Raw genomic sequence first — 14,263 nt, 5'->3', positions numbered from 1 at the left:
CATAATACCAGTCCCCTGCTCCATTTTAGTACTGCAGTTAATGAGTTATAGGTAAGCATTTGTTTAATGCTGGTCTTCCACTGTAGTAAGTCTGTTCTTTACTGCAGCATTCCCAACCTCTAACCCGGTGCCTGGCAGAGATAGGCACCCAGTAAACACTTGCTGAGTGATTGCCAGCCAGAGGCTTCTACTGAAATCTGGTCATGGCACAGCTGCATGCTGTCGGATGCAGATGTGAGAGAATGTGGATAAAGCTGGAGAGATAAGCAGGGACTAGATCCCAGAGGGACATGAACTCCTATGAAGGAGCTGGTGCTTTGTCCAAGAGCAGTTGAGAGGCTACTGAAGGAATAGAAGTCCAAGTCCATCTTTGGGTGGACACCCCCCTTCTAGACTTCTAGCTAGTACTTTCTTCCTGGTTCATAGAAAGTATATTTGGCTCATGAAAAGCAAAGTAACATTGTATGTATGATTTATGGTTACATATACAGTAAGTTTCTAAAGATATTTCTAGAGTACTTTTCTTACGCTTCATAAAATAATCATTTTGGGGGGCGCCTGGGTGGCGCAGTCAGTTAAGCATCCGACTTCAGCCAGGTCACAATCTCGCGGTCCGTGAGTTCGAGCCCCGCGTCGGGCTCTGGGCTGATGGCTCAGAGCCTGGAGCCTGTTTCCGATTCTGTGTCTCCCTCTCTTTCTGCCCCTCCCCCGTTCATGCTCTGTCTCTCTCTGTCCCAAAAATAAATAAACGTTGAAAAAAAAAAATTAAAAAAAAAAAATAATCATTTTGGGGTGCTTGAGTGGCTCAGTGGGTTAAGCATCTGACTTTTGATCTCAGCTCAGGTCTTTTTTTGTTTTTTATTTTAGAGCACGCAAGTTGGGGGAGAAGGGCAGAGGGAGAGAGAAGGAATCTTAAGCAGATTCCGTGCCCAGTGCGGAGACTGACACAGGGCTTGATCCCATGACCCTGGAATCATGACCTGAGCCAAAATCATGAGTCAGATGCTCAACTGACTGAGCCACCCAGGTACCCCTCAACTCAGGTCTTGATCCCAGTGTCATGAGTTCAAGCTCCACATTGGGCTCTGTGCTCCATGCTGGGATTTATAAATAACTGGTAGAATTTAAATATGTGTGTTTGAACACAGGAATTACTATATCGAATTCGGGAATCACGGTGAAATCAAAACCTGTAATATTTATAACTTTTCCACTTAAAAAAGCAACTGGTATATATCTAAATTCCTCTGAGTAATTAGGTGTTACATACCTAAAACAGGCAGAAGCAAATAGATAACTTCATGCAAGAAATAAAATAATAAGAATTTTATAAAAATAGGTACTTTTTAATACTGTGAGTTGTGTTTTTTTTTTTTAATTTTTTTTCACTGTGAGTTGTGTTTTTAAAGATATTTTAAATGAAAATTATTTTTAGTTCCTGCTCTTTTAACAAGAGTATTTAAAGTCATATGTTTATAGCTTTTCCCAAAAGTGGTATTTTGAGTTATATTTTAATTTAGATGGAGGTCTGCATTCTATACCAGTGTTGTCAAAGAGAAGTTTCTTTGATGGCGGAAATGTTCTATATCTTGCTGTCTAATAAAGCAATCATTAGACCTTAGTGTCAACATATTATCTTTCTATTTATCTTTATCTTTTATCGAGTGAATAGAATTTTGAATTAATCACTTGATTAGTTTAATGCCATATAATTAAGACAGTTCGTTTTTACAGGTAGATTTTTTTCCCCAGAAATTTAAAGCTGGTTAGTTTCTTTGGTTTTAGTAGTTAAGACTTGACTATACAGTGAAAAATTAGAAGCAAATTGTAGAATTATGAGATAGTTTATATGTTTAGCCTATGTTCAGGTTTCTGCATTATTGTCATACACATTCAGTGTGTTTTTGAAGTATTATATTAAGGCTTAGTACATCTTCTGAGGTTACTTTTTAATATATTAAGTATTCCTGAGTAAGAAGAATTGTAGAAATAACTCTTCAGGTTTCCCTCTAATAAATAAGTTTGTTGACAATGCCTTCTTTTTTTCAGATTGCAAATAGAAGAATCTTCCAAACCTGTAAGGCTATCACAGCAACTGGACAAAGTGGTGACAACTAATTATAAGCCTGTTGCTAATCATCAATACAATGTAAGTCTTCATGTCTATCTTCATTCTGTTATATCTTTGTTCTTAAGTTTTGTAGACTCTTAGGTTTTAAAAGGACATTAGCAGTTATGTACCTGCTATTAGGTGCTTGAGTTATCTAGACTGAGGAAAGAATATGACAGTTTGGCAAACATGGAGAAGATGTTCACTGTGTATCCTAAGTTAAACAATGAGAAGAAGGCAACCACTGTTCAAAATACTCTTGATAAATTTTTCAAAGAAATAAAACACTTCATTTTTCAGTGTTTCCAATGTTTTAAATTACAGTGTACTTAATATTAGTTTGATTTTTCCCACTTTTCTATACCTTTATGGGACTTTTTAATGTATCGAGAAGAAATTTTAAGTTTGCAACAATGGTAATTCCTCCCATTGATTATTAAGATTACTTTGCATAGGGGCGCCTGGGTGGCTCAGTCGGTTGAGCGGCCGACTTCGGCTCAGGTCACGATCTCACGGTCCGTGAGTTCGAGCCCCGCGTCCGGCTCTGGGCTGATGGCTCGGAGCCTGGAGCCTGCTTCCGATTCTGTGTCTCCCTCTCTCTCTGCCCCTCCCCCGTTCATGCTCTGTCTCTCTCTGTCTCAAAAATAAATAAAACGTTAAAAAAAAAAAAATTAAAAAAAAAAAAAAAAAAAGATTACTTTGCATAGTTTCCGGGAGCCTGGGTGGTTCAGTTGGTTAAACGTCCAACTCTCAACTTGAGCTCAGATCATAATCTTGTGGTTTGTGGGTTCAAGCCCCGCATCAGGCTCTGTGCTGGCAGTGCGGAGCCTGCTTGGGATTCTGTCTCCCTGTCTCTCTGCCCCTCCCCTGCTTCTTCTCTCTCTCTCTCAAATAAAAATAAACTTAAAAAAATTTTTTAAAAAAAGGTTGCTTTGCATAGTTTCAACTTTTATGGGCATTTTTATGGTCTCACACTACATGGAAAGTGAGGACTGCCTGTATATGTTTTTAAACCATTCTTATTGAAGTATATCTTGTGTATACTATATATATCATGTTATGTTATGCTATGCTATGCTGTGCTACGCTATATACACACATGTAATATGCATATTGTGTACCAGGCGCTGTTCTGAGTGCTTCGTAATAACGTATTCGGTCTTCATACCTGCCCTAGAAAGTAATTACTGCTATTGTCCTCATTTTAGTTGAAGTAACTAATACAAGCTGAGAGGTTAGCTTACTTGAGGTCACACAAGTCACTAATTAACCAGTTCAGGTGTTGAACCCAGGTAGTCTGGTTTGGGAGCCATGCTGTTAAATGTTGTTGCAGGTCATTAACAATACTAAAAGGGCTAAGGATTTTGGGTCTTGAAATACTGGAGATGTAAAGGAAAATATAATGATTTTCTGAAAATACAGTGAAGCCTAAGTTAAGGGCAGTAATACTTAACAGTTGATATCTTGTGTCCTACTTTGTTGCTTAACATTTGTCTAGATATACAGTATTTAGGAAGAAAGAATCCCTTTTTAAGACTGGCCTTAAGTATACAGATTTAGGTGTCACAGATTAGTATCTGTCAAACCACTACTTTATGATATTTGAGTTATTTTACATGAGAAGTAGCAAATGCCTACAGAGCCAACTAGGCATCTTCAGTGAGCAGAATGCTGAAATTGAAGGTGAAATGGTAGGGACTGTGATGAACTGGAGTGCACATGCCTCTTCTTAAAGACATTCAGACTTTAAAAATTGCTACACTATGTGGATTAAGTAAAGCAAGTCAAAGTTCATTTGCATCCAGCCAGGCTTTCATTTCACAGCCTCTGGTTATGCGTTAGGGGAAACGTAAATTAAAAGAAGAGAACAGGCTGAATCAGTGTCTGATAATCCAAGAGGGATATTTTATGTTGTCTCTTGATTGAGACACGTAAATAAAAGTCTACTTTTCTGGCTTCTTCTTTATCACAGTAAGGACAACAAAAGACCATACTTTCCATAAGCTATAAGGAGATCTAACCTTTCTGGAGAGAAGTTTGATAATTTGTGTAAAAGGATATATTGTGTATAAAGGATATATCCTTTGACCCAGCAGTCTTGTATCTAAGGATGTATCATAGAAACCCAAAGCTAGATATACAGTAGTGTTTTCTCTCTATTGTTTAAGACAGGCAAAGGTTGGAAACCAGTGTCCAATCTTAAGATTAAATACTTTAACAGTTGTTATTTTTGGACGGTAGGAGCTAGAATGATTTTATTCTAATTTTCTTCTGTATAAAGTCTTTTTGAATTGTTGGAATCATCATAATGAGTGTGAATTGATTGAATTGTTACAGTGGGCAGTAAAGCTTTTCATTGGAATAAAGGAAGGTAAGAAAGCTAGGAAGGAGTGTTAGTACCTAGCCATGATGATCTCCTACCAAAAGAAAAATCAATCAGAGCTGGCACTTTGCTAGTATCAAAGTTCATATTCTTAGCAGCATTGGCAGTATATCCACCTGGTAGGTATAGAAGACATATTCCTAATTTCATGTTTTTAGGATGTTTTTATATTATTTTCTTTTTAGTACAAGTATGAATACATTGTATTCTGAACTTCTTATTGGGACATAATGATAAAAAACATCTACCTTAAGACTTTTTAACATTAAGTGGCAGTTCATGGTGTCAACCTTCATTATGGTTGTCATAGCATTGGTGAGTCATTGTACTAATGTAGTTATAGTAATGAGCCATATAGTAATCTTTGGAAAGATTTTGTTCATATAAAAATAAAGATTGACTATAATCTATCACATTGCATTATTTGAATATTTAGTAATTCTTTTCCCCCATGGGAGTATATCAGATTGAATGGAGGCACTTATGTAGATTTTAAAAACATCCTCAGTATTATAGTATAAGATCAACTATAGGAGTATAAAGCTTTTGTCGGGCACCTGGGTGGCTCAGTCAGTAAAGCGTCTGACTCTTGCTTTTTGGCTCAGGTCATGATCTCACCATTTGTGAGATTGAGCCCGTAATGGGGCTCTGTGCTAACAGCTCAGAGGCTGCTTGGGATTCTCTGTCCCTCTCTTGCTGCCCGTCTCCCCTACTTGTGCTCTGTCTCTCAAAATAAATAAATAAACTTGAAAGAGTGTAAAGCTTTTGTTATTTTTATTAGAAGGAGACTTTGACTTTTTAGAAGATTGAGAAACATTAACATAATTCAACAAGAATGACTTAGAGGGTATATAATCAAGACATTCAATAAAAATTTTAAATTCAGTATCATGTTGAAATGTTTTCAAACATTTCAAGCATAGTGAACTACATAAACATGAAGTCTGGTATTTCATTGTAACAGTTGAGGATCTTTGAATAAAATTTTAAAGATAAATGTAAGGAAAAAATTTTCTACAAAACTGAAAAAGAGGTTGGAAAATGACATAGATATTTTTAAAACTATATTACTGCATTTGATCAGAAAGAACCCACCTTGCATTTACCCCTGGAATCTTTTCCACCCACCTATGGCACATAGATAAATTTACAAATACAGTTGACTTTTGAACAATGTGGGGATTAGGGGCACTGACTTCTCCCCCCACCTCACCCTCCACACTCAAATCCATGTATAACTTTTGACTCCCCAAAAACTCAACCTACTGTTTATTGGAAGCCTTCCTGATCATATAAACAGTCAATTAACACATATTTTGAATGTTATATGTATTATACACTATATTCTTACAATAAAGTAAGCTAGACAAAGGAAAATGTTATTATGAAAATAGTTTCTCTTTTATAAGGAAGAGAAATACATTTACAGTATTGTATTTATTGAAAACATCCATGTAGTCCGAACCTGGTCAACTGTATGTAGAACACATACGTAATCATTTTTTTTTTAATATAATTTATTGTCAAGTTGGCTAACATACAGTATTATACAGTGTGCTCTCAGTTTTGGGGGTAGATTCCCATCATTTCCAAATATTTGAGCTCCCACTTTGTACATGGAGCTATTCTAAGCATTAAATTCAAATTTATTTCTTTAGTTCACAAACTATCTGGGATATAATACCTACCATACTTGCCATTCAGGAAGCATTTATTGAGCCAAAAAGAATATATGATTAGAATTATAATTTAGAATGTTCCTTCCTTGAAAGACTTGGCCCTGAGAACTCTTGCCTTACCTGTAAGGTATGACTTGTTAGGTTTCACTATAAGTGGTTTTCTTGTACCTTACATCTTCATTACATTTCTGAAACTTGAAACCAGTTCATGTGGGTCAACATTTTTCAAAGTTTTGAAACACCAATTTTGTGAGAGTCTTCTGGGGGAAAAAAAAGAGTTGTGTAAAATGATTCTGTGTTAAAAGAACTTGTAGATTCTGATTATGTTATCCTCTTCAAAATGGACACTGTAATATATTAAAATTAGGGACCTTGGAATTGGTTTAAGTCTATATTTTGTATGCACTTGAACATTAAATTTATCTTCCCCCATCCTCTGAAGTGTTTGTAAAAGCAAACTTTGGGAAATAATGGCTTGTCAAAGTAGGATTTACGGGAGGGCCCATTGAGTGAGGGGAGAAATATTGGAGCTTGTATTTATCTTGTTTTTCATGTAATAAAGGAAGGAAATTGAACTTTAGAAATACTGTGGATTGACCTTAGCACCCTCACACAGTCCCTGTGCTAGTCATTTTTCAGCAGAAGAGTAGGAATTTTATAACACTGATGGTTTGACAGTGGTACTTCCAAGCACCTCACATTTTCATTTGCTTTCAGCTTTTTAGGGTTGGTGCTAAATTCAGAGGTTTATATTATAGTACCTATTATTAGTTAAACTCAGTCTTACAAAATGAACAAATGCTTTTAAAGTTACCTGTAAAGATAATATACTAATAAAGCACATATATGTGAACAAGAAAGTGGAAAAACTGATGCTTCTATCTAAAGTGACCTCTTTATCAGTCACTGTGTGAGGTAGAAACAATGATGATGTAATCTGACGTGACAAGAACTTGGCCCTGGAATTCCAAAAAGGAAATTAGCAGTATCATTTTAAATGTGACTTGTCATCCCTGTCTTCAGTGATGATTCAGTTAGTGTCTATCACGGAAACAAAAACAACTCCAGATATTCCAGCAGGAAGGGATTCAACGTGGGGAATTGGTTACAGATGGTTTACCAAGACAACGTGGAAGGGCTGGAGTTGGAAAAGGGGGAGGGGCGTCGGTTACCAGAGACGAGGAAGCTGCTGCTGCTGGAGATGTACAAAACACACACAAAAAAGCAAAAATCTCCCCTCCTCCTCCTTTCATTCTCCCATTGGCAGGGCCCCAGCTGGAAACCAGCTGGCAGGGGACTCTTGGAAGTGTAACCTGTAGGTCCCCTGCTGCCACCACCCCCGAGGCCTGGGGCGGAAGGCTTGTTGAAGATAACTGACATAGTGATCCTTACCTTTGCGTGTGTATTGGACCTTAAGTTGTATTAGCTATTGCTGGTACAAAGCTACTATTTAAAAGAAAAAACAACTATAATTTGGAATTCACCTAAAAACAAGCATCCAGAATGTGAAGACTGAATAGTATATTTTCAGAACAAAACCAAAATGTATTTTACAATTTTGACAAATTAAAGCTTACTCTTAATAATGCTTGTTTTTATTTCATGTCCTTAAGTTTTTTTATTTGTGTATGCTTTAAAATATCCATGCAAGGGGGCGCCTGGGTGGCGCAGTCGGTTAAGCGTCCGACTTCAGCCAGGTCACGATCTCGCGGTCCGTGAGTTCGAGCCCCGCGTCGGGCTCTGGGCTAATGGCTCAGAGCCTGGAGCCTGTTTTGGATTATGTGTCTCCCTCTCTCTCTGCCCCTCCCCCGTTCATGCTCTGTCTCTCTCTGTCCCAAAAATAAATAAACGTTGAAAAAAAAAAAATTTAAAAAAAAAAATATCCATGCAGGGGCGCCTGGGTGGCGCAGTCGGTTAAGCGTCCGACTTCAGCCGGGTCACGATCTCGCGGTCCGTGAGTTCGAGCCCCGCGTCGGGCTCTGGGCTGATGGCTCAGAGCCTGGAGCCTGTTTCTGATTCTGTGTCTCCCTCTCTCTCTGCCCCTCCCCCGTTCATGCTCTGTCTCTCTCTGTCCCAAAAATAAATAAACATTGAAAAAAATAAATAAAAATAAAAATAAAATATCCATGCAGACTAATATAATAGTACATTTTACAATTTACAGATTGACATACATAGAATGAGTTGATATGTTAGATTCCTTCCAGCTCCCTCCATCTCTGCAAGTAAGGATGCTTCTGTATGTGGTTTCGTTGGCTTTGTGGACATCATCTAGCATGTGTAAATTTCACAGCCTTCTCACATGTAGTCTACACTTTTCGGCCCTTTCTCATAAGGAATTCTGTCTTCTGTTGTCTAGATAATAGTTCTCAGTGCTAGCTGTACACTAGAATCCCCTGGGAAGCTTTTTAAAAAGAAAAATACCTCCAGAGATTGATTTTAATTGATCTACGGTGGAGGCCAACTATCTTAAAATTTTTCAGGTTTCCTTGGTAATTGTAGCATGCAGCCACCAACTCAAAGAGACAGGAACTTCATAGTTTTGTCTGCCATCTATCCTTTTGGGGGTAGGGCCAAAAATAATACCTGAGAGGAGACCAGGAAGTCTCTTTCCAGCAAACCTAAGGTTTTTAAAAAGAATTAATATTTTGTTGTCTTTATCATCCTCTCTGGCCCCCAGCTTCAAAAAATATTTTTCTTTCCCTTCTTTTTCTCAGCGACAACTCTTGGTCAGAAAGTGATAGAAAATTAGAAAAACTAGGGGCGCCTGGGTGGCGCAGTCGGTTAAGCGTCCGACTTCAGCCAGGTCACGATCTCGCGGTCCGTGAGTTCGAGCCCCGCGTCAGGCTCTGGGCTGATGGCTCAGAGCCTGGAGCCTGTTTCCGATTCTGTGTCTCCCTCTCTCTCTGCCCCTCCCCCATTCATGCTCTGTCTCTCTCTGTCCCAAAAATAAATAAACGTTGAAAAAAAAAATTAAAAAAAAAAATTAGAAAAACTTAACTAGAGAATCATTGTTGGAGGGAGTTGAATGATTACATAAGATTTTGAGGTCAATCCCCAGGAACTAGGAAGAAAATTTATTTTATTTATTTATTTATTTATTTATTTATTTATTTATTTTTATTTAAAAAAATTTTTTTTTTCAACGTTTATTTATTTTTGGGACAGAGAGAGACAGAGCATGAACGAGGGAGGGGCAGAGAGAGAGGGAGACACAGAATCGGAAACAGGCTCCAGGCTCCGAGCCATCAGCCCAGAGCCCGACGCGGGGCTCGAACTCATGGACGGCGAGATCGTGACCTGGCTGAAGTCGGACGCTTAACCGACTGCGCCACCCAGGCGCCCCAAGAAAATTTATTTTTATGCACATTCTGTTTCCTTCAGTTTGGCAACTAACTGTGTTACGGTTGTTGGGTTTGTTTTTGTTGTAGCGGTTTTGGTTTTTTAGTTTTATGTATAAATCTGGAATTTCGCTAAATGAATAATAGATAACTGTAGGACCGTATCATAAAGGCTTATCAGCAGTATTTGCCTAGTATTAGTATAAGTATGCTACATGCTTTGTCCATTTGAATTTGCATACCAAGAACTCACGGACTCTAAAGAATTAATTTCCTCCCAAGAGATAAAAACACACTCTGCAAAAATAGAAGCATTAGGGGTGAGGAGGATCTTTGTAAGAATTTAAATGCAAACCATGATATTCAAGGCTGTCATGCTCACTTCAAAAGTTAAAAGCTTCCACAAAGACTGCCTTGACAAAGCAATCAAAGTATTTCTGCAAACAACAATCTAGAAATCTACAGACATCTGTATTATAGTATTTTAATTGGCAGTGGGTGGCTTTTATAATTGTTGTCAGTGATTAAGGTTTCAGTAATGATGGTTGAGTATCTCTATACCATACCACAATGGATTTTCTACACGTGGTTGCATTTTAGTCTTGAATAATTTGTTTTCTGTTGTGAAAGAAAAATTGTGTATAATAGATTTGTTTGGATTATAAAATGTTCAATTGGAGACTAAGTTTAAAGTCCTTTATGAATTGACATTTATTTCCATGCAGCTGGTTGTGCATTGATCTATGGCCACTGGAGCAGATATAATATCGGTAATTAAAATGCACATAATAGCCATTTCTGGTCCAGTAGCTATCCCACCAGTATATTGTGGTGGCTGCTAACAAGTTAGATATGCGACTGTTTTGAGTGTCACCATTTTCTTACAGTGCCAGTGTGTCAGTATGAAACAAAATGCCCCAAGAGAAAAGAGCTAAAAAGAGAAGAAATAACATTATGTTAACATTATAGTCTTCTCCTTAATAGACTAGTTCATATCATTTGTCGTTTATTTGTAGAATTAATTGTATCTGTACAACATACAACATTGTGAGTACTACAATATTAAGATTGCCATTTCTGTGCTGTTCAGTTTTAAAAAGAAAAGTTACCTCAGGACCTTAGTTTTGTCCTGGGTATAAGGTTAGTCATTAATAACTTAATGACCATGGAAATCATTTCAGTCCCTTTTTATAATTTTACATACATCCACTGGAACTACGTGCTACCACAGAGTAAAATTTAGATTATAAGCCTGTCTTGGAAATTACCAAGCAGAGATTTAACTAATGCTATAGTACAAAAATTTTGTTTCAAAACAGTCTTTTTCTAGAAGTTATCCCACAGTACAGACCCTGAGGACATTAAAGGCATGTTCTGTTTTGCTTTTTGTGTTTAAGTAAATTAAATTTCTGTTATTTTAGTTTCTCTGATAAGGATTAATATTGCCAATTTGTTGCTGTTATTATTTTATATGCCTGGGTTCTCAGATTGCAATTTTAAGTGTTTTTATTTCACTAAAGTTCGGTTGCACTGCCCATAGATACTGAGCCATCAATAGACACCATTAACACAGCACATTTCTAGTCTCTTTTCCCCCAGATCTAAAGTAGAAAAGCACCAGCGCTGAATACAGTAATTTTGAGGTTGAAGCATGTAAATCAAGATTTTCAAAACGATCTGTGTAGAATTTGGTACTTTTCTCACTACTCATTAACATTGAACCACAACTTAATTTACCCTTACTCTGATTCTAGTATTGATTTTAAAGTTCTTTTCCAACTTACTCTAAATTCTTACCTTTGATTCAGGCTCTCTTGGATCTGTCATGTGGCTCTGGGGTTGGAACAACTTTGATGACAAACATGTACGAGGTTTTTCTCTCTGCTACCAATTAGAGTATGTGCCCTCTCTGAAGTGGACCATCTTGCTTTATCAGCAGGTTTCTTTTATAGCTCTTCCTCAATTTTTGATGGGGTTTCAGTGCAAACTGAAAATACGTTTAATACGCCTAACCTACCAACACCATAGTGTAGGCTAGCCTACCTTAAATGTGGCGAGAACACTCGCATTAGCCTCCCTGCATTTGGGCAGAATCCTCTACCGCCAAATCATAATGAACTGTCGACCGTCTCGTGTAACGCATTGAGTACCGTAGTGTGGCTGTGAGGGTAGGGGTTCTTCACTCTGGTGATGGCGTGGCTGACCTGGAGCTCCAGCTGGCTGCCGCCGCGCAGCACCGTGAGAGAGCATTGCACAGCATGTTGCTAGCCCGGGAAAGGATCCAAATTCAAAACTCCACTTACAGTGTCTACTGCATGCATATTGCTTTCACACCATCATTAAGTTGAAAAATAAGTCAAACCATTGTTAAGTTGGGGATTGTCTGTATTTGAAAACATTTTTCCTGTTAATCTTCGTCGCTTCTCCAGGCATTTCACACAAGGAAGAGTCTCCTAAGAGTGGAAGCTGAATGTACCATCGCTTATTTTTACTGTCTCCTGAATTTAACTCTTCCACCTTCTCGGCATAAATTAAAGCTGGGACAGGAGGGCACACAGAATATCATGCAACTGTGGCTGCACGCAGAGAGTACCGAAGCCAACACTGGACCTTCACTCAGTCCTCACTTCCTTGGTAGTATTTTTCTTGAGGACCTGTGGCCTCCAGCTAAATGAAATGCCACATCCCACTCAAGCCTATAAGAAGGCAGTAGGCTTTCCTCACCCTTTCTTAATCTGATTATGTCTCCCTTTATTTTTCTAGATCCAAGTTAAGTTTTTTTTTTTTTATCCCACCCTTGACTAGTGTAAAGGATTATAACAACTTCATCTCCTAGTCCAGACTTTTCTTTCTTTTTTTTTTTTAAGTGTTTATTTTGAGAGAGACAGAGACAGCACAAGTGGGGGAGGGGCAGAGAGAGAGAGTATCCTAAGCAGGCTCCGCACTGCCAATGCAGAGCGGGACCCAGGGCTCAAACTCACAAAACAGTGAGATCATGACCTGAGCTGAAATCAAGAGTCGGACATTTAACCGACTGAGCCACCCAGATGCCCCTGGATTGTTCATCTTAATACAAAACATAAAACCATTCAAATGAGGTGCAAGAGTGGAAGGGGGTTTCAGGATGCAAACTAAGTACAATTGTAAACAGGGAACATAATATATTTTAGACATTGCTCAACAAAGCAGGACTTAAAATAGTAATCCCTTAAGGCATTCCATGATATTTCTCTATTTGACCCAAAGACACTCCTGCTTGGATTTGTGTGTTTTGTCCTGGTGTGTCAAGCTTACTTTCTCCATGATGTGCCTATTCTCTTGCTTCTATCCTGCTTTTTTTTTTTTGTTAAGTAATCTCTACACCCAAGGTGGGACTTGAACTCATGACCCCGAGTTCAAAGGCTGCGTGTTCGACCAGCTGAGCCAACCAGGCACCCCACTTTTGTCCTCCTTTTGATCCTAGAGAGAGAAAATTTTTGAATGGACCTCAGGTCCATCCCTTTGGGGCTTTGCTGTCTGTTCATCTCCCACTGAATTGGGACAGACACTGTATTTCTGCCTTTGCCCTTAAATGCGTGTTTTCATCCGTTTTTTACATCTTCCCCATATTGGGAAGACTTGGATCTTCTCCTTGGTGGCTCTGGTCTATCTCTTCTCCAGTCTTGCTTCTGACTCTTCTAGTCACACTGCTCTTCTCTATTTAACGTCAATAGAAACTAAGTTTTATCTCTCTTATAACAAATCTCTATTGTAAAATATAGAGAGTAAGCCTAACTATATGAGGGTGGCATTTATGCAGTAATTTAGCTGTAGGTTTTGAAATATATTTCTTTCTTTCTTTCTTTCTTTCTTTCTTTCTTTCTTTCTTTCTTTCTTTCTTTCTTTCCTTCCTTCCTTCCTTCCTTCCTTCCTTCCTTCCTTCCTTCCTTCTACATTAATTCCAGTTGATGCACAGGAGAATGTTCTCTGCCAGCTTTCATCGAGCCTGCCTTTATTTACTAGGTGGGCTGCTATATATGTATATATATATATAGACATATATACACATATATATATATATGTGTATATATGTATATATATGTATATATGTATATACACATATACATATACATATATATATATATTTCCTCTAATATGCTTTATGCTTTATCACAATGCCTTATTAAAATGAAATGTTTCTTTAAAAAATTAAAAGCTTGGTCGTCTGGGTGACTCAGTGGGTTAAGCGTCCAACTCTTTCTTGATTTTGGCTCAGGTCTGATCTCACAATTTGTGAGATTAAGCCCTCTGCCGGGCTCTGTGCTGACAGCATGGAGCATGCTTGAGATTCTCTCTCTCTCCCTCTCTCTCAAAATAAATAAGCTTACTTTAAAAATAAAAAATAATTAAAAATTAAAAGCTTAACCAGCTGAAACGAGTGAATATAAGTTGCATGTTTTCAATGAAGAATACGTTTTTAAAAATTCTTTTGAGTACAGCTGACACACAATGCGATTAGTTTCAGGTGTATAGTTTCATAGTGATTCCACTTCTCTGGACTTTGTGCTGTGCTCACCACAAGCATAGCTACCATGTCACCATACAGCACTATTACAGTATCATTGACTGTGTTTCCTGTGTTCCACCTTTTTATATATATATAAATGTTTACTTACTCATTTTGAGAGAACAGGTGCGGAAGGGGCAGAGAGAGAGACAGAATCTCAAGCAGTCCCCTCAGTATCAGCACAGAGCCCGACTCAGGGCTCAA

The 14,263-nt window shown here is 38.0% G+C and overlaps 1 protein-coding gene across 2 annotated transcripts in view; it reads left to right on the top strand.

Annotated features, from left to right (window-relative positions):
* Positions 1 to 14,263, top strand: part of GTF2F2 (general transcription factor IIF subunit 2) — a 158,571-nt gene that overhangs the window by 125,986 nt on the left and 18,322 nt on the right. For both annotated transcript variants that reach the window (XM_045476925.1, XM_045476935.1), the window contains one exon: positions 2,050 to 2,149. In XM_045476925.1, the coding sequence (XP_045332881.1) occupies positions 2,050 to 2,149 (100 nt within the window). The remainder of the gene's footprint in view (positions 1 to 2,049; positions 2,150 to 14,263) is intronic.

The sequence above is a fragment of the Leopardus geoffroyi genome, chromosome A1 (assembly GCF_018350155.1).
Source record: "Leopardus geoffroyi isolate Oge1 chromosome A1, O.geoffroyi_Oge1_pat1.0, whole genome shotgun sequence".
NCBI classification, from domain to species: Eukaryota; Metazoa; Chordata; class Mammalia; order Carnivora; family Felidae; genus Leopardus; species Leopardus geoffroyi.
Note: the sequence above shows the minus strand (reverse complement) of the source record. Positions and strands in the feature narration are given on the sequence as shown.